Source organism: Vidua macroura, chromosome 3 (genome assembly GCF_024509145.1).
Source record: "Vidua macroura isolate BioBank_ID:100142 chromosome 3, ASM2450914v1, whole genome shotgun sequence".
Taxonomy (NCBI): Eukaryota; Metazoa; Chordata; class Aves; order Passeriformes; family Viduidae; genus Vidua; species Vidua macroura.
Window position 1 is genome coordinate 21,245,789 of NC_071573.1, and position 25,156 is coordinate 21,270,944.

The window sequence follows — 25,156 nt, forward strand, 5'->3', positions numbered from 1 at the left end:
CCTCAAGGAGTGGGGGTAGGGCGAGGTAGCGAGAGAGTTCTAAGAGAAGGGTCCAAGAGAGCAGAGAGGGAGGCAAAAGAGAAAGAAGAAGAAGAAGATGGAGATGGCCCCGGCTTCTCGGGTACACCTTATCACGGGGGCTTGAAGGTGGGTGTGGAAAAGGACTTTGGACCAATGGGATTACAGATACATCATACTTCACGGGAGGGTTACAAGTGCGAGATAAACTCTACATTTTTGAGGAATGAGACAAAACACTATCTGACCCTTTGCTTTATCTGTGGGTCAAAAAAGGGAGTTATCTTCCACCAGCTACACCACTGCCCACCAGCTACTTAGCAGCCAAGGTCTGTCATCTCAAAGCTCATTTTCATCTCAATCTGGCTCACATTCTCTGCACTTTCCCAATCCCCTGCTAGGCAATCGTACCTATAAGGCCTTCTTGTTTCATCTTCCCCAACAATGGCAGTTTCAGTTTATTTAAACATAATGTCTTTGATTTTTTTCTTTGTATTTAACTAGTGCTATTGAACTTAACAGTCCTAAAGAAGTTTACCATATGCTAATGTGGAAGTGTTTTCAGGTTCTCTGTTCGAAGTTGTTTCTTGTCTTTTATGAATACTTTAGCATAAAGGAATTGTTAAATTAAACACTTCTTAAAATTGCTATTTAAAGTGTTATCTTCTGAGATCTTATTAAACAGGAATGCATACAGATCTTGAAGCACAGATTACCACAGTATCAGAGATTAATTTTACAATTCATTGGACAGCATAATTCCAAGGTATTTGGTACATATGTAGAATGTGATGCTGGCTTTTGTCAAATATGTGTTATAAATACAGATCATCTGCATTTAGCTATTGCTGTATATCTGTGTGGTAGTTACCTTCAACTGTTAAATATCTCATTTCAGTACGAGGATGTCGTCCTGGGAAGATTGTTCAGATGACTGAAGCAGAAGTTCGGGGCTTGTGCATAAAATCACGGGAAATATTTCTTAGCCAGCCTATTCTTCTGGAACTAGAGGCACCTCTGAAAATTTGTGGTATGTGAGCTTGATATATACGTGTTTTATGTAGGTGTTTCAATCTAGTTCTGTGCTAGGGGGATTGGAAGAATACTGAGTCGGGCAAATGGGGTTGAGTTTGGATTAGAGGGAGGTCTTCAAAATCCTGAATGTAGTTTTCAGCTTTGATTGGATTAAGTGAAGAAAAAGCAGCTAGCACTTGGTACATTGCCGATGCTCCTCACGCTATTTTGGAGCAAGCTTCCTTGGCAATAAGGGCTGCTTGTGCCCTTATCTAGTGCAAATTTTGCCCTGTTCCTTGCCTGCACAGAGCTGGTGCTCTTCTGATCGCTATTTCAGAAAGCAGTTGCTTTTAAAAGACCCGCATGTTGCAGTTGCTCACTTCAAAGCATAAACAAAACAAAGACCTCGTGAAATGAAACACTTGAAAAATTGAAGGCATTGTTAGTCTTTCAGTTGAGAAAGTAAAACTGAATGCAGACTTAAGTTAGGCTTAGTTACCATGTAACAAATTCCTTGAGTTTTACAGCATGTTTTAAAATCAGTATTACTTTGAAACACAAATAAAACATGTCTGTTTTTACTGCACTAAGCATTTATAAGATGTTACACTTCTTCCAAAGTACACTGTAACTACAAGCTTGTAAAAAAATGTTTTAAAGGTTTTGTAAGTGCTGGATTGTAATCATCCTTCAACTTGCTTATTAACAATAGACAATGCCTTGGAAAGCATAAAATTCCTTGAATTAGATTAATTGAAGTGTCATAATATTAAAGGGGAAACTATCTTTGTATTCATTACTACTTACATCCTCTAACATAGATTAGCTTCTTCTTGGCAGATGCAATGTCTGCAATGTTTCTTGCATTGAAAGGATATTACCAATTAAAAAAAACCAAAACGCCAAAATAAAACAGCCAAACCCACAAACCAACCACTAATGGCAAAGTAATTTTTAAATGACTAATTGCTTGGTAGGGTGGGGAGCTAAAACCAGCCCAGCTTGCCTAATTACATAAAGTTGAAGGTAAAATGCAACTTTATCACATTGTAGTTTCTTTAGACTTTTCACTGTAGTGTAGTCTTATTGTATTCCTAGATGAAGAAAACATACAAACTCAGGTAGCTTGTACATAAGTCAAAGTCTGCAAAGAATAATTGCCCTACTTCAAAGTAAGGTTCTCCTCATCTGTTTAGATTGAGACAGTTGAATGGACTGTTAGGTGTGCAGTAATAGGTGTAGCTAATGCACAGCTAAATGAGGTATTTGTTATCTTAAATCAGATTCCAAACACAGTGAAAGTACCAGGAAGTGTCAGGTACATCTAAATTTAATATTGGAACAATTGTCAAAGCTGCATTTAGATAAAACTGAAAGAAAGATGATTGCTTTCATCAAAAGCAAAATATGCAGCTGGTACTGCTTTGAACTATTACTTTTGTGTGTTCAGGCAATGCCTGAGGAACCATAATAGGATTGTCTTGTCTTACAATCAAGTCAGTTCAAAATAAGCTCTACATCTCAAATGGCTGTGTTTTAATGTAAGATGAAAGATGCTCTTATGTAAATGTCCATTTTAAAATAGATGTGGTTTTTAATGTAAGTCTTATATATGGTAGACTTCAACTTGTGCTCACATGAAGCTGTATTTTAAGATGCTAAGTGCCCTGAATGGAATGGTAAATGCCTTGGTACCTTTGTAAAATTGTTTCTGTAAAATGTTTTTACCCCTTAAGTGCATTTGTCCCTCAGTGCACATGTGTAACTGAAAGTAGTTATAGACAACATAATAATAATATTTTCTGTAGTGTTTACTTGGTAGTTAATTCTGTTAGTGCTGAAGTCTGGGGATTTGATAACATGGTTCTGGAGTACTAGACTCAGCATAGAAACGATTTGTTGAGCAGTCCTCTGCTTCTTCATGTTGTGACCTGGAGACTTCTAAATATCAATGAGAATACAAGTCATTCTTGTTGCAATGTGTTAAAGAGATTTTAGCCAGTGGAGCTTCAGATTGTGACTGAAATTGGGTAGTAGATACTGATCACCTCTATTAGAAGAAAATTGGAGAAGTGATTCTTCTCCCTGAGTGAGAAATAGTTATGGGAGAATGTTGCCTAAAGGAGGAAGTATTGCATTTTTCATGGAAAGTTTAAAGGAATATAATATAGCATGTACTCTTCTTACCACTGTATGCTTTGAGTTGAACCAGAGTATACAGGTTTGGGAACCGTTTTTCTTTTTTAAGTTGAAAAAAGTTATATGAGTTGTTCTTTTTTCTCTTTTGAGGCTGTAGTAGATCGTGCTCTACTGGAGAATAACTCTGCTGTGCAAAGTCAGGATTTTGTCACTGAACAAGCAGCAGTGGAGAAAATACATTTATGTGGTGCTTAGTGTACAGGACCAGGAGGTACTGAATCTAAGTAGCATACAGCTTGTACTGAAGGCTTTTGGCATATCTGTTTTGCCTCCAGTCACTCTGGTAGTAAGTTTTCCAGTCAGCTAGAATAAATTACACGTGTGCTGGAAGTTACTGTAGAGCAGCTTTGGCATCTTGACCCATGTGGACAGTTCAGAGATAGTTTAGCTTTGGCTGCTCGGATGTGATGCACTGTGGTGGTGTAAATGCTACACAGAACTGTTCCATGGAAAGCCTAGTTTTAAAGCTGGCAGTGTGAAGAGTAACATGACAGATATTTTTCCTAACAACAAGCTGCAGGGTTAAGAATCTTGTAAGGGACGGAGTCTTTGAGTCTCTGTCTTGCTTGTTACACGCATCAAAGGAGGAGTTAGTCTAAATGCTGGGGGATGTGATTCTTAGCACAGCGACATTATGGAAATTGACCTTTGAAGTAAGTGTACTTTGCCAGCACAGTGTTCAGTTCCTCTCCAGTCTGTTTGAATTCTTCACTGATCTGTTTTTGCAGTAAATAATGTGACTTTTTGGAGGTACATTTGCTTCCTGGTCATATACCTGTTCAATTAGAGGGGGTTTTTTTTGACTTGTTTTAATTTAAGTGAATTAAAGCTTGGTTAGAAAGCTTATGCTTTATTGTGAAGATTTTTTGTAGCTTTTGGGTTTCAGATTGGCTTCATACCTGACATAGCAGTTGTGCAGATATGGTGAGTTATTTATATCCTGTGAGTACTTCAGCTTTAATATGAGCCTGGTTCTTACCTTTGTAATGCATATTGTATTACAAAGTTTTAAAATGTAATATTAATGCCTTTTTTTAATATCACTGAATAAAAACTAATTAGCTGGCTTAAGTTCTTGACTTGTATAAGTCTTTATGTTGTTGCACTAATCCTTGGTAAACTCTTTTTTTTTCAGGTGATATCCATGGTCAGTATACAGACTTGCTTCGATTATTTGAATATGGAGGATTCCCACCAGAAGCTAATTATCTTTTCCTTGGAGATTATGTAGACAGAGGCAAACAGTCTCTGGAAACAATTTGCCTATTACTGGCATATAAAATCAAGTACCCGGAAAACTTCTTTCTCCTAAGAGGAAATCATGAGTGTGCTAGCATCAATCGAATCTATGGATTTTATGATGAATGTAAGCAAAATCTATAACTTTTGGAAGACTACAACAGACTAATACTTTGTTTTGGAAACACTTGTAGTAGTGACTCTTGTAATGTAAGGGTTTCAATAATCTGAACCAGCTTTGAAACTTTCTAAGTTCCAAGCCAAAGTTAAAGTCACTCTGGAGCATTACTATTTTTTCTTCTGCTGTCCTTGAAATGCTCTTGTAAGCGATTGAGACGTAAGTGTGCTAGCAGACATACAGTCCTATGAAGACAGTTTGCTAACATTTTTGCTTAGGCTCTGATCTGTACTACAGGTTGTCTTTAAAAACCAGCTTCCTCTTCCTAATGTCACACACTGTTTTTGTAGGCAAGCGGAGATTTAACATTAAGCTGTGGAAGACCTTCACAGACTGTTTTAACTGCCTGCCTATTGCAGCCATTGTGGATGAGAAGATCTTCTGTTGTCATGGAGGTAAGCTGATGGCTGCTTTTAAAGGCTGTATCTAAATTTGATTTCAGGTTAATGCTATACCAAATAGTGCGGCTGTGTGTACCTGATATTTAGCTGGAGATATTTAACCTTGTGTTGTCTGTAAAGGTCATGCTTTTCTCTGCACTTGTCAGTAGACCATCATTCTTACCTGATACACATAGCCCTCTTGTGCCTGAGGGGGAAGTGCATCTGTAAGTATTCCCATCAGTCTATCCCTCTCTGAAGGTTACTTATTGCTAGAATTATTGCTTACTTTGCCACATTATTTGTTGCTGTTACTATATATCAGTGTAGCCTTCGCTAATGGTGGCATCCCTAGCAGTGAAGAATGGCTTTCACTAGTAACCTTGGCTCTGTACTCTCAGCTTCTTTAACTGTTTCACAACACTTTGGTGGGTGGAACTTCTGAGGTCACACAGTCAAGCCTGCAGTTTGAAGTGAGACATTTGTTAACACTGGAACAGATTTGGCATGGCTTGCATGGACTCCATAAAGCCTTTGCTGCTAGACAGTCTACATTCTGTGGGTACCTGGTCCTGTGCTGCCCTGTTAGGGTATTGAAAAAAATGTTTGGTGTTGATCTGACCAAGGGCTGTGACTTGTCTGAATATTGGAACTTACTTGGGCTCTCTTTGTAGAACAGGCCTTGCCATGATTTTACAGGCAATGAATGATGTTTAACAGGTTTTCAGAAGCTTGCAGTGTCAAACAGTTGACAGGATTTTCAATTACATGTAGAAAGAGCCATCCTGCCTTTTGCAGCTGTGTTTGCAACCACCTTCATTAAGAAGCAACTTAATGCCTTTCTCTGAGTGATCTAGAAATGGTTTGGTAGATGTCACACCTGTGTTACTAGTGAGATGGAAATTAGTGGAAATGAAAGCAATGCAGAAACATCTAGTTTGAACACCTCTGTTTGGAATTAGAAACAGTGTGTAGCCCAGAGTTCCTGAGAAGACTCTTCCAGATTTCATGAGGTTCTATTGATGGCTGCCATCCTGCCTTTATCAATTACAGGTATAAATTCAAGAGCTATGCCTATATGGAATGTGCTTTAAAAATGGTCTGGAGTATTCTTGTGTCTTGTATTGAAAGCTTCTGCCCTCAGTGCCTGCTAGAATATGCTAACAGGGTCTTACACATAACATGCTCTGAGATACTGTTAAGTCCCTGTAAAAACATAGTTAATGCAGTAATACACTTGGGTCTGCCAGTTTCTGGGTATCACTGACATGTCAAAATGCCTGTTTGCTTACAGCTTATCTTTTAATCTTATTCTCAAGCCATGTGGTGGTGTTTTCTTCTTTTTAAGTACTGGTATCTATCTTACAGACTAGATCTCATTGTTTTAAGAATGTGAGATAGAGTTACTTCTGCACCTAGGTAGCGAAATATCAGTGGCTAAAAACCCATGTAATAAATTTGTCTCCAAAACAGCTTATGAAAGAATTACTGTTTTACTATCAACATATGTTTTAGAATTTTGGTTTTTTTTTGGAAAACAGAGAATGAATAGTAACAAAATACTGGAATGTTTCAGGAAAACAATTAAGTTTAGGTGGAAGGTAAAGCAGCTTAGCAGAGCAGAACATTATGACAAAACCGGTAGCTTTGTGTGTATGCATTTGAGACCTGAACTACGAGAAAGAAGCCTCAAGAGCTGTATTTCAAGAAAAAAAATTAAAAGTTTCATTGTAAATGGGGCGGGGGGCATGTGTGAATTAAAATTTTCCTACTTGACTAAACAAGAGGTTATTTTGTGCATAGTATACTTTAAGGATCTTCTTATGAAGAGCAGTATTTACTTTGTTATTCATTGTTAATTGCCCCTTAAATTGTATAGGCTTAGTCTGTAATTGAAGTTATTGCCACTCTGAACTGATCTGCAGCTGTGAAACAAAGTGAAAAGATTACTAATGTGCTGTGTGCTCCTTATAAATGGAAGCGGACGTTCAGCACAGAAATAAGTTTTGCCCTTTTTCCACTTTTCTCCAGTCCTATCCAAACTGCATTCCAGATCCAATGAAGTAATGGACTGTCAACGCCTTTTCATGATGTTACTACTCTAATAGACACTGAGGCAGCAACACAAACTGTTCAACTCTGCTGGAGGTTGAAGCTAGCATATAGATATAAGGTAGGTGCCTTTTTTACTATATTGCGCATTTTTGCATAGTTTATTTTAAAAATATTGTCCTCTGGGATATAATAAAACTTTGCAAAACCGCATAACATAGTAAAACAAAAGGCACCTAACTTCAACCCCAGCAGGCCACCTACAATAGCTTAATATATTGAGTCATCTCTTTTACCTAAACTTTTCTGGGCACCTGTTTTGAGTTATCCATCTTGCAATATAACTCAAACCTCTCTTGCTACACCTGTCTCTAAATGTTCATGCTAGTGAGAGGATCTTTCATTGTATCTTTACCATCACCTCCCTCTCTTCCCACATTCTTCATATGTGTCAGAATTTGTCCTTTTTTAAGGCTGTCCTCTCAACTAACTTCTGACTTTGCTCTTTAGCTCACTTTATTAAAGCTTATTCCATAACCATCCCTGTCTTCTCCCTTTCTCTCTGCATTGTATTCTGTACAGCATTGGTCCTCTTATCTATGACACCACTCTCTAGCTCTAATCTTTAGAGAACTTGGATGATTAGTTTCAAGTTTCTATAAATGAAGTCCATATTGTAGTGACATATTGATGGAATACATTGGTCTTACCACACTGGATTTAAGCTCTGAGATGGAAGTTGTGTTTGTACAGTAAAAAACTGCATTTGTGTATTTTTAGGCTCTGGAATTTTGTTTTTCTTGTGACATCAATGACAGCTAACTGGATGTTGATGTTTAATTCTACATGATCTACATAGTATTCAAAGATTACACTATAAAAATTAGTACCTATCACACTTACTTTACCAATTCCACCCAGTCAGAGAGTGGTTCAAATCAAATTTGATGAGTCTGCCAGGAGTAATGACAATTCCTGGTTTTCCCTTAGGGGAGAGGTGGTCTTATGCTTCAAAAATATAGTATACTGAAAGGTATATTTTCTCTGCTTAGCTGTTGTGACAAGACAGCTTAATTGTGTACTTTTAGTGTGCTGTAGGTTTCAGCAGTCACTTTACTGTCAGCAGTTTTACAGTGAGCTTTAGCATTCTTATATCCTCCATTTTACACTGATCATGTAGGACTTTTTTCTGTTGGTATGAATTTGAGACATTAGCCATTTCTTTGTGCAATGGAAGTTAGGAAAATACTTGGGCAAAGAAATGGTTACAAAGCTTGCAAACCTGCAGGCAATTCTGTAGGGTTTTGCTATTTTCCAATAATGCAAAATAGCACAAAAATGGACAGCCACAGGGTTGAGGCATGATTTGTAGTAACATTTCCTTTTAAAGAATCATAGAGTACTTTGAGTTGGAAGGAACCTTAAAAATCACCTAGTTCCAGTGACCCTGCTGTGGGCAAGGAACCTTCCACAAGACCAGGATGCTCAGTCCCATCCAGCCTAGCCTTGAACACTTCCAGGGATTAAAGATTTATTTTGGGTGCAACCTGAAATGCTGAAAGCTGTAGCTTCATAGAAAGTCACAAACTAGTCATGTTTATTTCACTGAGACTGCCCGTTGCGCTCTCTGGGTGTGGTGCCATGTGCTAATGTAATGTGTGTGTAAATAGATCAGATCTGGCAAAGGGGAAGTGGTAAATCAGTCAAAGTTTAAAAGGTGATTGTCTACTGGAATTTATATTATTATTCCTGTGTTGTTATGTTTATAGACTTGATTAATACCCCCTTTAAGTAGTTTACTGTTAGATTTCTGCCATCCTTTACAACCTCAAAGCAAGAGCATGAAAACAGTTTTAGCAGGCTGATGATGACAGAAGGATTTTACCATAAGACTGCTTCAAGAAAAATAATCTAAAATATTCATATGAGTTCCTCAAGTCTGTATCAAATGCTTTGGTTCCTGTCAAATATAATTGTTCTTATAACATATACATTGCCACTGTGCATAACTCTGATGTTAGCTGAAATTATTTTACATTGTGAAATGATACATAAAATGACCTTTCCAATGACAGCTTTCTTCTGTCCTGTTCAGAGTTCTGGACTGAGTCAAATTGATATGGGTTGTTAACATGAAATGTGTTTCATCACAACTTGGGTCTTCATGTTCTATTTTCAAACTTGCAGCTTTCTTAATTAGATACCTTGGCCTAAGTAATTTAAAACACTTAGGACCCTGATTTAAGGACACGTTAAGATGCTATAGGATCTAGCAGGCTCTCTTTCATGCCTGTACACCCCAAGAAGAGGAGCTTTAAGGTGTGTAAACTCCTCAAAGGGTGGCTTTGGAATTCCATGCTTTAATTGTAGCTGCATGTTAATAGCTAAACTATTGAAAGATGACTGTGTCTGTACTAAGTGTTTTGGAGGTTTTTTTTTTTTTTTTGAGTAATCAAAGTACTGTGGTTTTTATAATTGACTTAAGCAGCCAAGCTACAGTAGATGACAATCTCCATGGCTAAAAGGATGGTGATGAGAACCCCTTGGTAATTTCACTCGCATTATTCTCTGTCCTCTATTCAGCGACTTAATTGTCTTATAGCAAACTGCCTTTGTTTATGTTGCAGTGGAAACAGTGGATGCTGTGTGCCTTTGAACTTCAAATCTTGTGTTCTCTGGAACCCTTTCCGCAGGTAAAATGCATATATGAGTCACTTGTTTTCTTGTACTTTTACAGGACTGTCTCCAGATCTCCAGTCAATGGAGCAGATCCGGAGAATTATGAGACCTACAGATGTTCCTGACACGGGTGAGTGACATGGAATTTATTGTAAATAAGTCTTAATGATGAAACAGGTTTAATCAATTTCTGTGCAAGCATTGACTTAACGTAACCTCTGTTCACAGTACAGTATTCCTTGGTGCCTGCATAAGGATGTGAGCCTTGTTCCTCATGATGGCTATGTTATCTGTTAAAGGTTGTTGTATGTGTTGCTGTTGTTTGTCATAGCAGAGTAGGGTATGGTTTTGGATACATTATTCACAAGTTTCCCTTAAAACATCTTAGAAATCTAATGAAAGACAAAGGAAACTGAAGAGCTAGTTCCCCTTGCCTTGATTAGGCACACACAAACCTTTTAGTCTATCAAAGAACATAATTGTTCAAAGTTAAACAGTACAACGAAGTTAAATTTCTTGGGTGTTTAAGTATTTGGGCTTTGCTCTATTTGTCTCCTTCCTCATTAAATTTGAAAAATAGAGCTCTTACTTCTCTGCATTTGGGATTTCAATTGCATCTATCAATGTACTAGTTGTGAAATTTTCTTCTAATAGGTTATTATTCTGTTTATAAATGTTGGATGCAAATTGCTAGTGCTTTCTGTACAATGTTCTTTTGAATGGTTTAATCAGTCTTGCTCAGCGTCTCAATTATTGCACACTTTTTTATTAGTGGATTGAAAAAGACTGTTGAGCAGTACAATGGGATAGTTTTTAAAGTGTTGATTTCAACAGTAGTCTGAAATTAACTTTCAGAGGAGATATAAGATCTGAACCTTTTTTTGAACATAAGTCACAATTAAACTTTGAAGTAGAAGAATTCTGTTTCCTGTAATGTTCTTCGGCATGGAGTAATTCAGGGACTAATGTTAATATATCTACTGTCCCTTAAACAACACCACTGCTGTGCAAGTCAGTATATACACTCCTGACACTAAGATGCATTATAGACTGGTGAGTGATTGTTTCTGTAGTATATATCATTACACTGTTTGTCCTTTTATGCTACTTATTCATTCAGTGCATAACCAAATAAATGTCAGCACAAACGAGACAATCTTTGCATATATCAGCATTCCCAGAAAAGATGGTTTTATTCAGCAGGGGAATAATACTGCTTGAGCCACCCCCACTTCAGGAATGCCCTTACAGAACGTAGTTCTTGTTTCCATGGACACTCCACTGAAATAATCTCTCTTCTTAGTACCTCCTAAAAATAAGTATGGAGATTTTTTTGTAAAAGGCTTCTGTTTTGTGTAGTGTTAATTTTGCTTTCAGAAGCAATAGCTGTGTGTATACGGTCAGAGCTAAAATGAAATGTCCCATCAGTGGCATGTGTGCTGTGGTACAGTGACAAAGGTCTTCATCTTTTGGGCCTATTTAAGGAAACCAGTTTTACATAATGGAAGTAAATCTTGTGGAAAATTAAAACTAAACTGAAGTAGTCTCACTTCCATGAAAGTTTCAAGCCCTTCAAAGCTACCCCTTGTGGAGGGGTGTCACTCAGGGAATGTTTGTGTTGATACAGAAGTTTTGGTAGATGTTCATGTGGCTGTGCTAGGATTAGATCATTATGATGACTTCTTCTAGCCTGATGAAAAAAGGCTTTGCAACTTTGACTGCAATTTAAAGACCTCTTAGGACAGATTTGCCTATTGTTCTGTATGACCCTAAAGATTATTTGATTTTGGGGAAAGAATAGAAGACGAAGCACTTTCTGAATAGCTGAGACAAGCAGCTTGTGTCACTTGCTGGAAATTCATGGTAAGAAGGGATACCTTTCAAACATTTGGGGGTTTGTGTTGCAGTTGGATTGGCCTAGTTTGTTCTCATGCTAATATTTATGGAAAGTTCTATATGTGTAAAGGCATTGTAGTTGATCTAGAGAAATCTTTTTTGATACCTGGTGATAACTCCAGAGTTGGCTGATCTTTTGTTGGCAGCAAAAAAAAAAATCTTGACCAGTGCTAAAATGTCAGAGAGGCTTATTGTTCTAGCTTAGCTTCCAGACTGGCTGTCACGGGGTTTTTTGAAACAGTCAACGGGGGTCCAAGCAAATTGACAGTGCTGTGTGAAACGATGTATCAGTGTTTTGCTTTGTTACATTTTGATTTAGTCATCTAAGGTTCCTCGTGAATGGTAGGAAGGGTAAGAATCAAAGCTGTTCCTGTTCAGAAACTTACAGTACAAAATTATTTGCTGCCTTTATGACTGGCCTTCCATAGGACTTTTATATTTACTGCAGCTTTCAAACTAAGCTTTCTTGGTGAGCTGTGAAATTGATGGTTGCCTTTTAATGCACATGCACTTTAATATTTTTAAACTCCTTAAATGCTCACTGTAAACACGTTGAATATTGCAATAAAAGATTATTTCAGAGAACTATTTGGCTCTGACTTGTTTAATCTCAAGGCATTTTCAGTGATGGTGGGGGGAACAATCTCCAGATTTACAGACTGTACTCTTTGTCTGAGTTTCTGTTTAAGTATTATTGCGTTTGTTGTTAAGGCTTATTTTCTTTAGGAGAGTTGCTCTGGTAATTACAATAGAACTGTTTTGCATTATAAAATACCTCCTAAGACTGGCATTTTCACTTTTATTATCTTTTGAAGGTTTGCTCTGTGACCTGCTGTGGTCTGACCCAGACAAAGATGTGCAAGGTTGGGGTGAAAATGATCGTGGAGTCTCTTTCACTTTTGGTGCTGATGTGGTCAGTAAATTTCTGAATCGTCATGATCTGGATTTGATCTGTCGAGCTCATCAGGTATGAATTTTGCTGCTGTTGTTCTTAAAACCTCTCCTGCTCCTTATCAGTAGTGTATATTTGGAACTTAATTTACACTGTTATTTCTAGAGAAAAAAAAATCTTTCTAATAAAGGGCCTATAAAGGCTGTGTCCTTCAGTTGGTTCATGTTGACACATAAGTGTCTAATGTCAGTGGAATAGAATACTAACGCTGGATTTCTCCATTGATGTCTTCCTTTTGTACTGTCTGTTAAATGTTAGAGTGATGTACGTGAACATCACAGGTAAAGTCTCCAGATTTAAAGGGGCAGAGTGACTTGAATTTGAGATTTACAGTGAAATTTGAGTTCTTCACTTTCGGCAGTAGACAAGTCCCTGGTAGTTCTGGCTTAAACTACCTCTGCTTTGCTTCATGGAAATATTAAATGCATTTTGACTATCTCTACAAACAAGTCTGTGCATAAAAACTTTCACTGTTGCCAGTATTTTGGTTCAGTTATCCAGAGTACTTAGGCATAGATTGTTTTTATTTCCTCACATTTCAGTCAGGCTGTTTTTGCATTGTCAATCCTTAGCACACTTTTTTATTAGGTTACTTCAAGCAAGAGTGCTAGTTAGGTGGACATCAGGTTTCAGTTTCCTGTATAACATTTCAGTTTCATTATTTAGTCTATTTTAGAAGCTCCCTCCTGCTGTGAAACAAAAATAGGCTCTTTATTCTGTGTCACTGTTAGGCTTGGTTACACTATTAGAACACTTAAAATTTTTTCTTTGTAATTTTACTGCTAAAACATTAGAGAAGATTTAGTATTGATTCCACGTGCTGACTAGATTTAAGTGCTGATCAAGATGATCAAGATTACTACCAACTTCCTCTATTCATATAGTCGATTCAGTTCTTCATAAAAGAAGGATGATATCTTGGATCATGATGATTGCACCAAAGTAAGCAGTTGGGTGTACTTGTACTACATTGTAACATGAAGCTTTTATTTTGGAAAAGAGGGAACATTCTTAGCTGATGCATCATACTACTTGCACGATTGTAAAGGTGTATTATGCTCTTAGGCAAGAGCTGGCAGAATCGCTCTTTTTCTATGATTTTGTTGCTCTAAAATCACCTACACTTGAGGTGTGTGCAATCAACACCAATTTAAGCAAAACTTAATTGTTTCAATTTGCAGTGAAGGTGGTATCCAGACCTTGTGTGTTCCGAACTAATTAGGTCAAACAACCACATTCTGTGTATAAAGCATTAAATGCTTGGAATCCTCATGCGGCAGTGTATAATTGGACTTCAACTATGAAAATATTAAACAGTCAAGCTTGTGTGTTTAATATTTGAAGTGTCAGATGTGGGGTATGCTATCTGGCCTGGCATTCAGTGTCAGGTAAGATAAAATGAGTGAACTTGTCCTCTCTGAAAGTCAAGACACAAAATAGCTTTTTGATGAGTTCCTTTATCTTTCTAATATAAAGTCCAGTTTGCCTCAAGATTCTTTTCTTTCTTCAAAATTTCATCTGTAAGCCATATTGATTTCTCTGGTGTTGACAGGTGGTTGAAGATGGATACGAGTTCTTTGCTAAACGGCAGTTGGTCACCCTATTCTCAGCTCCAAATTATTGTGGAGAGTTTGACAATGCAGGGGGCATGATGAGTGTGGATGAAACTCTGATGTGTTCCTTCCAGGTATGGTATATTTGTGAATCAAGATGACTGTATGTGTTGGGCTGTGTCGACCATGTTAGTGTGCTCATTGTTGTGCTGATGGTTAGTGTAAAGCAATATTCTTGGGCTACAGAGAGGGCTGCACAGGAGGCTGGCATTTGTGAACAACTAGAACTGCAAACCAGCTGTTCCGTAGAAAACTGGGATTTTATGTTTTCCAAACTATTGCATATTAAGTTGTTCATTCTATTCAAATGCACATTTCAAAATTTAAAGTTTAATTGGGGGATTTTTTTTTTCTGGTCATACCTGGTCATACTAGTGATTGGAGTACACAATTATGCAAACTAATGGTTAAACGGACCCTTTTAATATGGCTGCTTTGATCAGATTTTAGTCCCTATTCCTTCCCGGGTGTGATTTCCGTCCCTTTTCTTTCCCCTTTCCACCTCAACATAGTGGTAGAACTAGAAGGATTTAGAGTTGCTGCTATTGTTGCATGTAGAACTAAGAAATTTGTAGAGCTGTGATGTGATTTCCACCCCCCCCCCATCCTCATCCCTGTTGTTCCTGATGAACAAGGTTTCATGTGGGCTTAACAGTATTTGAAATGTTCTTAGTTGTTGCTGACTCAAAGGAACTTCTTTATTTTCTCAAAGATATTGAAACCATCTGAAAAGAAAGCCAAGTACCAGTATGGTGGACTGAATTCTGGGCGTCCAGTCACTCCACCTCGCACAGCTAATCCACCGAAGAAGAGGTGAAGAAAGGAAATAACGTAGAAAACACCATCAGATCTGTCAAGGACAAAACTCCATATTACAGTATATAATAAGTGTGCACTGTAAAACCATCCAGCCATTTGACACCCTTTATGATGTCACACGTTTAACTTAAAGAGACGGGTAAAGGATCTTTATTAATTTTTTTCTAGTAGAAAGATGTGCGACACTGTATTGTAACAAGTATAACTCCAAGTTCTAATATCCAGCATAGAGAGGGAAAAAAATTAGAAAAAACTATTTCAACTACATATTCATATTTACCACGGTTTTTAAAGTTGACCAACATCCCAGTTAAAACTTGGTGTAATAGTTAAACCAGATGAGAGCATGATGTTCCATTTGTGTAATGTGGTCTTATTGTTGCTTAATTGCTTTTACTTTGGTTATTTTGTAGCTAGAATGATGCGAATATGGTATCTAGTCTTATTTCCTGGCTCTTTGAAATTGATATGAGGAAGGGGCTTTCTGGAACAGACAGATCTTTTATCCTCCCCATAATCCCCTGTTTTTTCATCATAATGCCGTGTGCCCCATTATAATGTTTATAGTACAGAACTGTTTATAGTACAGTAGTGATTAAAAGGCAAACTGAGTCCCAAATGCCCAGACTGGACAGCTTGGCAGCCAACATACATTAAGACAGAAAAACCTGTCCTGACCTTTTAACTTAAACTGCCACACAATGAATTTGTGCACTACACTATTTTAACTTATTGACATTACACTGTGCGATGGCACTTCATTTAACTTAGATAGGACAAAAATGGTATTGCCTATTAGTTGGTAACTTGATTTAGTGGTACCTTGGCTTTAGTTTTATTAGCATGAAACACCTTTGGCATGCTTAGCTTCCAGGTAACTTCCTACCTGCATCAAAATTCATTTTACATAATTCTACAGAACATGAAGATCCTTATTTGCTAAGCCTTTGAAAGCTGACATTCTTTTCCAGAAGAGGGTGTGTTTAAATGGATGTTCTTCAACATACAATAGGCTAGATGATGGGTGGTGAGATGAAAATGCTACAGGAATGTCCAACTTTATAGTAAGGCTTACATCACTAAAGATTCTATCATTTGGATTTTCATGGTCAAATTTCATATACTATTGTATAGACTTCTGCTTTGTAGTGTACTATAGTAGCAATAATTTCTGTACGTGATCAAGAGTTACGCAGTATTTCTTTTCAGTTCTCTCCTTTATTAAAAGAGTTAACATTGGCAAATGGCAAGATATAGAGAAGATACAAAATATATAGTAGGATAAATGAAAGGCACAGGTTTGTGATGCTTTAGGATGCAATACTTATTGGACACAAGTACAAAAGCTTTTACTGAATACTGTCAAATTTGTTAGATTCTTTGGGGGAAGGCTGCAGATTTATACCATTCTAAATGTGCATCAGTAGATGTAAAACTCTTGACTTCAGTATTGTCTTTGAAAATGTTAAATTGAGGATTCTAGTAACTTATGTTTTATGAACTGGCACATTATATAATGCAAGAGATATATTGATTTCTGACACAGTGAGCAAGTTCTTTAAAATGGATTTAAGTCTCTTTTCTAATTCCATTTTGGTTTAAATGCATATTTTAAATGTAGGGGTTTTTTTCATTTAGTAAAAGTTGTCTAATTCATTTGAATGAAGTCTGACTGGTTATTTTAACATACCTGACTTACTCAAAACATGTAGAATTGGTTGTTTTTAAAGAAAAGGAAATCTTACAATATATCTATCTGTTACTGATTTATACCGGGTTGGTCGGTGGTTTTGAACAATGGTTTATTCTACCATGCTTTGAAACAAACACCAGTTTCAAAATAAAATGAAGTAGATTTTTTGGACGTTGTTCAAAGACACTTGTTCTTAAAAGTCAGCAATAAGAGCTGTGTGAGAGTAACTGCAGTTTGGGACAAGGTAATTAATGAAATCTAATCTGTAAGCATTGACGTGGTAACTTCCTGCTCTAAGTCACTGCTTACTTGAGGTTTATTTTTGCAAGCTTTGAAAATGCTGGGTTTTACCAAGTGCCAGCCTCTGTGTTACCAAACATCTGGATTAACCCTTTTCCATTTTTTCTTTTGTTTCTGGAACAATGTCTTCTGTATCATAAAATGTCCAGGTGTAAAGCTGTATGTTATGTGAGTACCTAACATGCTTGCTTGTGTTACAGATGCTATGTCAAAAGAAAAATAAAGTCTTCGGGCCTTCTTCTGTGTCCTAAAGATATAGGAAATTTTTAGTTTGTTTAATGGCTCTAGTAAGCCACATTGGGTGCTGGTATTATGCAGAATTGCGCTTTTACATAGCAGCAGTCATTTGGAAATTACTTGAATGTTTTGATTTCTGGAGAGTTGGGATGTCTGCTAACATGCCTCATCATCTATATGGTAGAAAACACACGCTGTGGTAATTTTACCCCTGCAGATGAGACTGATATTCCATACTAAAAGCAAGTTTGATACATAACAGAACTCACCACTTCAGCTTACATTTACAGAATTAGTATGGATCTCTATTTTTAATATTGTCCATTCTGGGAGAAGTAGAAGAAATAACCTCAGTCTAATTCTACTCAGATAAAATTAACTTTCTTCCATGGGAATTGTTAGTGGTCTAATGGCTAATAATTTTTTTTTTTTCACATAAACATCTTGTCTGTACAAGCCTTAAATACTGTTAAATAGCATGTGTAGTGTCCTGGGAATAAACAGGAGCATTCTCATATGGGCTGTTGAGAGGCATATAAAACATTGCACCATTTAAGATGTGCTTTTGCATGTTTAGCCCCCCCCCCACCTTTTTCTGATAGTAATATTCATTTCATGTTTATAGTAGAGTACACATGGCACGCAACCTCTTTTCGTGTTCCTTTCTAGTTGATGGGCATTTTGAATTTCCCAAATACTAATTTAAAGTATGCTGCAAGGAATGCAGCTTTGGTCTCTTTTGTGTTGACTGATACAAGATTCTTGTTTTGCATCACTTTTTTTGTATGCTCAGTGTTTTCTATGCATGGATAATTATTCACTGCTTTAAAGGAGGAAAAAAGTTTCATGTGATTGTGCTGCTCTAATACCTTGAACACTGTTTCTGTTAAGTACATTGTTTTTAATGATCTGATGTATTTCCAAAAACTGCTGTAGAAATAGACTCACTGAAAATGGTGTGAGGGTCTTAAACTAATGGATTGCATTTGGTTTGCTGCATAGAGACACACAGGAATACTTGTGGCCACTGAAGTCTGAGTTGGTAATTTTGTTTCCAAGTTCAGTATGATTAATTGCAAGTGTCCTGCTGCCAGGTGTCACCAAGTTTTAGGATCCTGTTGTGAAGACAATCTCTGCTGTACTCTCTGTTGAGAGGGAGGCCAGTAGGTAGGTGTGACACAGCTTGTAGCATCCCAGTGCTGTGCATTGCTCTGCACTTACTTGCCTGGGGAACTGATGGAAATTCATCTGATCTGCAGAAGGAAGTTGCTTTTATTGTCAGTAACCTTACATTCCTATTGTAAACTTGTTTGGTCATAGAAATCCACCTTGCTGTGTTTCTGCCAAAGTCTGAATCAATGAACAGAAAGGTATCTATAAATGAAGACGTGTTCCTGTCTGTGGCTTATCTTCCCATAAGTCTAAGTGGAAACTGTCAGATTGAATTGCTGGAGCTCTGTATGATTACTTTGGGGCTGGGAGATACTTTTTTTTTTCCTCTCTAGTAATAGAAATATAAAAGACACTTGCTGTTGAATATGGTTGAACTGAAGGTGATCTGAGAGTAAGTGTTCTAAATAACTGGAATCTTCAGAATTTGTAGATGACAGACACAAATATTCCGTTTTTGTCCTTAAATGTAAAGCTCAGAGGTTAACAGAAAAGGGATTCTGCTTTGTAGAGGCTTATGTAGATAACAATTGTAAAAACCTAGTCTTTAACTAGGTATTGAACTTCTTGCTGGCAGGCTATTAATTTTTGTGTCCATGCTGGTGTTTCTGGGACTGTCCTTGCTGCCAGGTTGGGTAGAGATGAAGACACCTTATACAAACTAGCCAGGTAATATGGCAGCTTAGCAAAGAGCAGACAGTGGTACTGTCAATGTTGTATTGCTTTTGAACTCTTTCGAATTGCAGCTTGGTTCATGATTGGTGTCCATCTGCTTTGGAATGTACATGAGGATTAATGTGAATATTTGACTTCAAATGGTGTTGTGAAAAAAGCAAGGATGAGAGGATGTCTCCTTATGCTGGGGCAAAGATAACAGCACAATCAAATGTCTGAATCCACATGGGTTAAAGGACAGGGAGGGTTTTTTGATACAAGTCAGAGTTTGCAAAAAAGTTCATGCATATAGCCATTCTTGTCAATAAAAAGAAACTCAATGAATCAACACCAAGGTTGGGACATCTAAGCAAAGCCCTAGATGTTTTTGTTCTGCTGTCACTTTTTTTGCTTCTGCTAATTAGCAATAGAAGCTTTCAAGTTCACTCTCAGTGCAGCTGTATACTTTTTTCACCTGGATCATACGTGGATTTTGCTTGTCTTGTTCCAAAGGTTTATCAAGGTTTTGGGGACATACTAACCAGGTGACTGCGTGCAACTCGTAGGCTTATAACCAAGCATTCTCACTGCATATACTGGATGATCAAAGCTGAAGGAACCTCAGGCCATGTTGGGCTGAACACTGCAAACCAGGTGGCTGTAACTCAGTGTTGGGTCAGTAAAGAAGTTCTGCAGATAAGACACAGGTTTAGGTACTTGCTTTGGGTTTGCCAAATTCTCATCCTCTGTGGATTAATGGAACTGGTAGTGCCTGAGCATCTTCCCTGCACAGCACTCAAGGTGTTGGGAAAACAGCTAAGTTGTTGGGTTACTTGTTTTGTGTCTCACTGGGCCTTGTTAAAATAGATAATAATGTTAATGGGTAATAAGGACACTTCATTCTTTTTCCTAGTATCCTGTTTCAACTCATTAATCTGTGTATCTCTGTGTCCCAATGAGATGTCAAGAACAATTCAAAATGAGTGTTTGCTACAAGCCCTTGCCAGTACATGACTACAATAATCTTTTCCAAGAAAAACTAATTGCTGCATGAAACAGAACAGGTGGAGCTTTAAGCAGAGTTGTGTGCACTGCCCCTTTGCTGGGTTCCACTGCCTTTGCTAACAGAATCTGCAGCCCAAGCTTCCTTTTGGTCTTTGAAGCAGCCATACCAGAAAACAGGTGATAACTATATCCAGCTGCTGATAAAGAACAACAAAAACTATATTGTATCTTCAGGGGAAGATGTAAGGATAATGTGAAAGATAAAAAGCTCATAGGCTGAACTGTAGAAATGAGCACCACTTGAAGAAGTCCTCCTTATCTAGGTTAGACATTTCCAGATGTTAAGTTTTAGTGTTTTAACTTCATCCAACTTATTGTTATGGGGAGGAGGTAAAATAAATAGGAAGGATTAAAATTTGTCTATTCTTACAGGTGGTTCATATTCAAATATAGTAAATTATATTTGCAGAAAGCAAAATAATTAAGCTACTGATTTTTTTTCTTGGTAGAGAGTTTTCCCTCCTATTGCTTTAAAGGTTTGACTCTTTGGGGTGAAAAAGAGAATGCTGTAGAAGGATCCAATTTTTGAAAAGGCTTAACCAGAGAAAAATAATATTTTGATGATAAAACTGGTGCAGCTCTTGACATAAAGCGGAGGAGCGCACAGCATTGATGAATGCGCAGAGGGCAACTGTGGCAAGTGAATATATTCCATTCTAAGTTTTTCTCCATTGTTTTGAAGTCCCAACAAATGGTAATGTGAAAATAGTTGCAAGTGTTTCATGTCATTCCTTCTGACATACAAGCAGCATTTCTGTGGTTGCCCCTGTAACTCACTGTCTTGTCAAATTTCTGGGCATGTATAAATTAGTTGTTTTCCATTAATTATCCCAAGATATTTCATTTTTATATTTCAGGTTCCTGCTCCTGGGTGGCCATTTGCAACTTCCACAAAGATGGAATGCATAACACTTTCGTGGAGTGCTGTGAGAGGGAACATTTTAGAAGAATTACATTTTAATAGGCATCTTACCTGCATCTTAATTGCATCTGGTTTCCAGGAAGACTGAGTTAAGAGAATGAGCTAAAAGACTTTAGGCCGTTTTCTTGAAGTAGTACTGGAGAACAAATACCATATTTCATTCATTCCTACTCAAGGCCTTACCTAAAGGTACAATACATGACTGACATTGTAGGCTTAGAGGCCCTTGCCTTGCCTTTACCACCTAGAGTAAGAAGACATACTTTTTAACTTGGTCTGACTTGTTTATACTAATACAAGGATTTATCATCGTTACTTGATAAAGACCCAATCCAGTTGACGTAATTTTTTTTTTTTTTTGCTCAAATTGGTCTGTCATGCAGATGCCATCTAGTGGTCAAAGGACAGTGCATGGAAAGCTGTTATTGCAAATGCAGAAGTGACATTTATTCCATATTTATCCTGCTCTTGTCTCATGTGAAAACCTTATTCCTCGATCAGTACTGAAATATGTACATGGTTCATAACTCAGACCTTGATGCATTAAAACGAGGCTTACCTCAGTTAGATTTACAAATTTATTTCTCAGAAGTTTTGCAGACTTTGTGAAATCACTTAAGTATCTGAGGATTCTGAAGGGGGTAGTGAGATGTGGAGAGAATCAGACATCCCATGAAAAGTGTAGAAAAAGTCTTGGATCCATCTACAGCATTCTCTTTTTCACCCCAAAGAGTCAAACCTTTAAAGCAATAGGAGGAGGGAAAACTCTCTACCAAGAAAAAAAGTGTAGAAAAATTAGTCTTTGTCTTGGGTGAAGATTTTTGGATCTCTTCTCCCACCTCTGGAATCTTCTGTTTTCAAGTCTAACCAAGTATGGGGAGATTATATATGATCTGCATTGTTTTCCAGTGATTGGAGGAGGACTGGTGGAAAATATATAAGAAAAAGTATTAAGTATGTTTAGATCTGGTATATATCAAAACTACAGAAAAGAAAATATATTAGTTTTGGCTTTTATGTGGGATTTTAATTAGAAGATGCTATCAGAATAGAGCTGGTATTAAATTTTGACACCTTACCTAACCAAGTATTGTACTATTTGTGTTTATTTTATTTACATGGTTCTTCTTCATTCTAGTTATAGGTCTGGTATTATAGGCATGTACTGCTGAAGAGATTTGCACAGTTTAGACCTGATTTGAGAGAATCACTTGATGTTTAGCCAGGTTCCACTGGTTGTCTACAATGAGTTGCTCTTGAAAAGCTGTATCTACACTGTTTCAGGGCAATTTTGTGGCATTGAAGTGAATCCTCATGGTTGTCCTCACACACTGCTTTGGATTGCAGAGCTTCTGCTGTTGTATGCAAATTAGGTCTTTTGGGTTAGTTGTATGCAATAGAAGTTTGTTCCTAGTGTATGCCCATGGTGTCAATGATCCAAACTACTGAGTCCCACTGAAGTCTGTTACTTTGCTGTCCCACAATCTTCACAATATCCTTTCTGTTCTTTTTGTCATGCTTTCTGTTGCTCTGGGCAGAAAAGAAGAAATGGACAATTGTGGCAAAGTCTCTTTGGCTTCCCAGGTGTTACAGTATGGTGGTACCTTAAATGAGTATTTCACTGCAGCCTTTCAGTCTGTCATGAGAGGGATGAAATCTTTGGTGGCTGGATAACCCAGCGGCAGTAGGAAGAGGCTGTGCACTTCAGCAGTCCCTGACTGCCAGAAGATCAGCAGCTGGGATATGAGGTACAGTTCAAAAAGGATGAAGAGGCCTTCTTGAAAACCAGGGTGACAAACATTTTGAGCATTTGTCTTTACTACAGTGATACTGAAGACATCTCTTCAGAAGCATTCAGCTTCCTGTGAGACTGAGATTCAACCCAGATGAATTTATTGTTTTCCTATCCAGCTTGTTGGGGTGGAGGATGGGGACAGGCATGTGAGGCTTTAGATGGAACTAGTACATGGGGCCCGAGTGTGTGGAGAGACAGTGAGTTGCTTATCTGAACAGAAGGGCTGCTTTTGGTCTTTAAAAGCAATTCCATAGAGCTGTGAGGTGTAGGAGAAATCTGCCATGAAACAATTATGCATCAAAGTGCCTATTTCCTGCCATGTGAGGTCTGTCCAAGGAATTATGTGGACTGCACAGAAGGATAAGGGGCCTGTGTAACCTTCCTCAACTTCAGAGACAATACAGTGTCTTCCCCTGTCTGAGTGCTGTAGGGGATGAGCTGATGACAACTGCACACAATCCTGTGAACAGTAGCAGGGACAAATACTGGTTGAGCTGTCAGTTTACTTGAAATAAAAGGCAGTTACCTGCTGACACTGTAGTAATATTTTTTCCCTTCCATATTCCAATAAGCTTGAAAGGTTTCATGGCAGCTGTTCCTTAATCAGGCCCTGGGAGGAACAGCATGAAGTTTATTCTAGAGGAGATGCCTTGTGTGGTCACTGCAGGATTAGAGATTTGGATGTCAGGTACAGGGCAGGTATTTCAGTAGGCAGCTGCAATCATGGATTAGTTTTGGGCTAGGTGCCCCTGGGGTGGCAGGAATAAAAATTGTGTTGTCCTGCTTGCTGACATGATTTTCCAAACACGTAGCAGTCCAGTGAGAGGCTGACAAGCTAGTTTTACAAGATTTCAAGCATTGGTTGCTGAGGGGAGGCCATGCTGGAAGGTGTGCTGTTCATAGTTGCAGTCTAAGGTACAAGTGAGAAGGGAATAGAGAAGGAAGAGCTTGTCACAGCTGCCTACAACTTAGAGCAGGCCTGACAGCAGCTCTTGGACAGCCTGTGTGCCAGACTCCCTAAGGCTCAGAAGCAGGAGACTCTGGGATGGTGGTGGGAACACCGGTATCTTCAGGAAGTATTTGATTTCCCTCCAGAGTTCTCACATCCCGTTTCTTGATAGCAAGTTGTGAGTCAGCTGCAGGAAAAAAGACAAGATCAGCCTGATCCTTCAAGAAGCTTTCACATGCTTCTGGCCATCAGATACTCTCTGCACTCAGGTGGGTGAGCATGAGCTCATGTGATGTGGAAGAACATCCTATACAGGCTTACTGGTCCTTCGGTCTTCCTCAACACTGGGGTGTATATTTGCCCCTTATGTTAAGCTACACTCCTAAGTTTTGGCTGTTAGTTCTCAGAGGACCATGTTCAATCCCTAAGAAAAGTTTGTATTAATCCACTCATACCTATCTGTTTCTCTATCCCTGAAGTTCTAGGCCCCAGTGGCTCCCTGAGAGCCTTGTGTTTTTACCCACATGAGGGTTATTCTCATGGAATACAATTTAGATTTTGCTGACTTGTGTTTTTCTAGGGTAGAAACTGAGCCATGTGGAAAACTAGAAGGGCATGATAACTCTAAAAAGGAGGTTTCAATGAAGGCTGGGCTCAGAATAATTGGATGCCTTCAGCTTTCTTCTGAACTATTGGTTCAAGCATCTGTTTGAGAAAATGGCATGTACTTATTTTGCTATAAAATATATTCAGTCCTTCTTGCAGTAGGTGGTAGTTCAGAACAACAAATAGCTTTTGCCCTCAGGGTTCTGTAGTGTTGAACTGAGGAAATGAAGCTCTGAAGCTTGTGGCCAGCATGTGAAGGTGTCATTGAGCATAACTTGTTGGGCACCTCTGGTAATCATGCAAGAGCTTCACCATCACATACCTGTCAGGCATCAATTTATTCCCATGCAATGTTGTGTATTCTTTTTGTAGGTGACAATACAGAAATCTTAATGGGCTAAGTATTTTTTTCTTAGGTGAACTGCTTTTGCTGCCTTAACAAAAAAAAACCTAAATAAAATTAAGAAGTAGATGCAGGAATTTGAGTTATGAAAACAGCCAGGCGGTGGCATCAGTGCACAGCAAATAAGCATTTGAACCTTGCTTAAGGAAGATCAGGGCTTGTTCAGTCGCACAGGTCTGTACAAGTGGGCTTAGATAGGTGAAGTGCAGCTTTTTAATGTAACTGATCAATAATTGTTTGCAGGCATTTATGGTCAGCTGTTTTTAAGGGGTTTGGATGTGGTGATTTCTGTAGCCAATTACTCAAAGTGTATTTGTGTGCCA

General features: G+C 38.0%; 1 protein-coding gene across 2 annotated transcripts in view; it reads left to right on the forward strand.

Annotated features, from left to right (window-relative positions):
* The window catches only part of PPP1CB (protein phosphatase 1 catalytic subunit beta), a 30,735-nt gene extending 13,451 nt beyond the window's left edge, over nt 1-17,284 (forward strand). The window contains exons 1-8 of one of the 2 annotated variants that reach the window (XM_053972894.1): nt 45-147; nt 917-1,048; nt 4,367-4,597; nt 4,939-5,043; nt 9,818-9,889; nt 12,471-12,622; nt 14,160-14,294; nt 14,933-17,284. In XM_053972894.1, coding sequence (XP_053828869.1) covers nt 949-1,048; nt 4,367-4,597; nt 4,939-5,043; nt 9,818-9,889; nt 12,471-12,622; nt 14,160-14,294; nt 14,933-15,037 — 900 coding nt within the window. In that variant the 5' untranslated portion in view covers nt 45-147; nt 917-948 and the 3' untranslated portion in view covers nt 15,038-17,284. Of the gene's footprint in view, nt 1-44; nt 148-916; nt 1,049-4,366; nt 4,598-4,938; nt 5,044-9,817; nt 9,890-12,470; nt 12,623-14,159; nt 14,295-14,932 lie in introns of those variants that run through there. The other variant, XM_053972893.1, reaches the window with a different exon arrangement.
* Nucleotides 17,285-25,156: the final 7,872 nt, after the last annotated feature.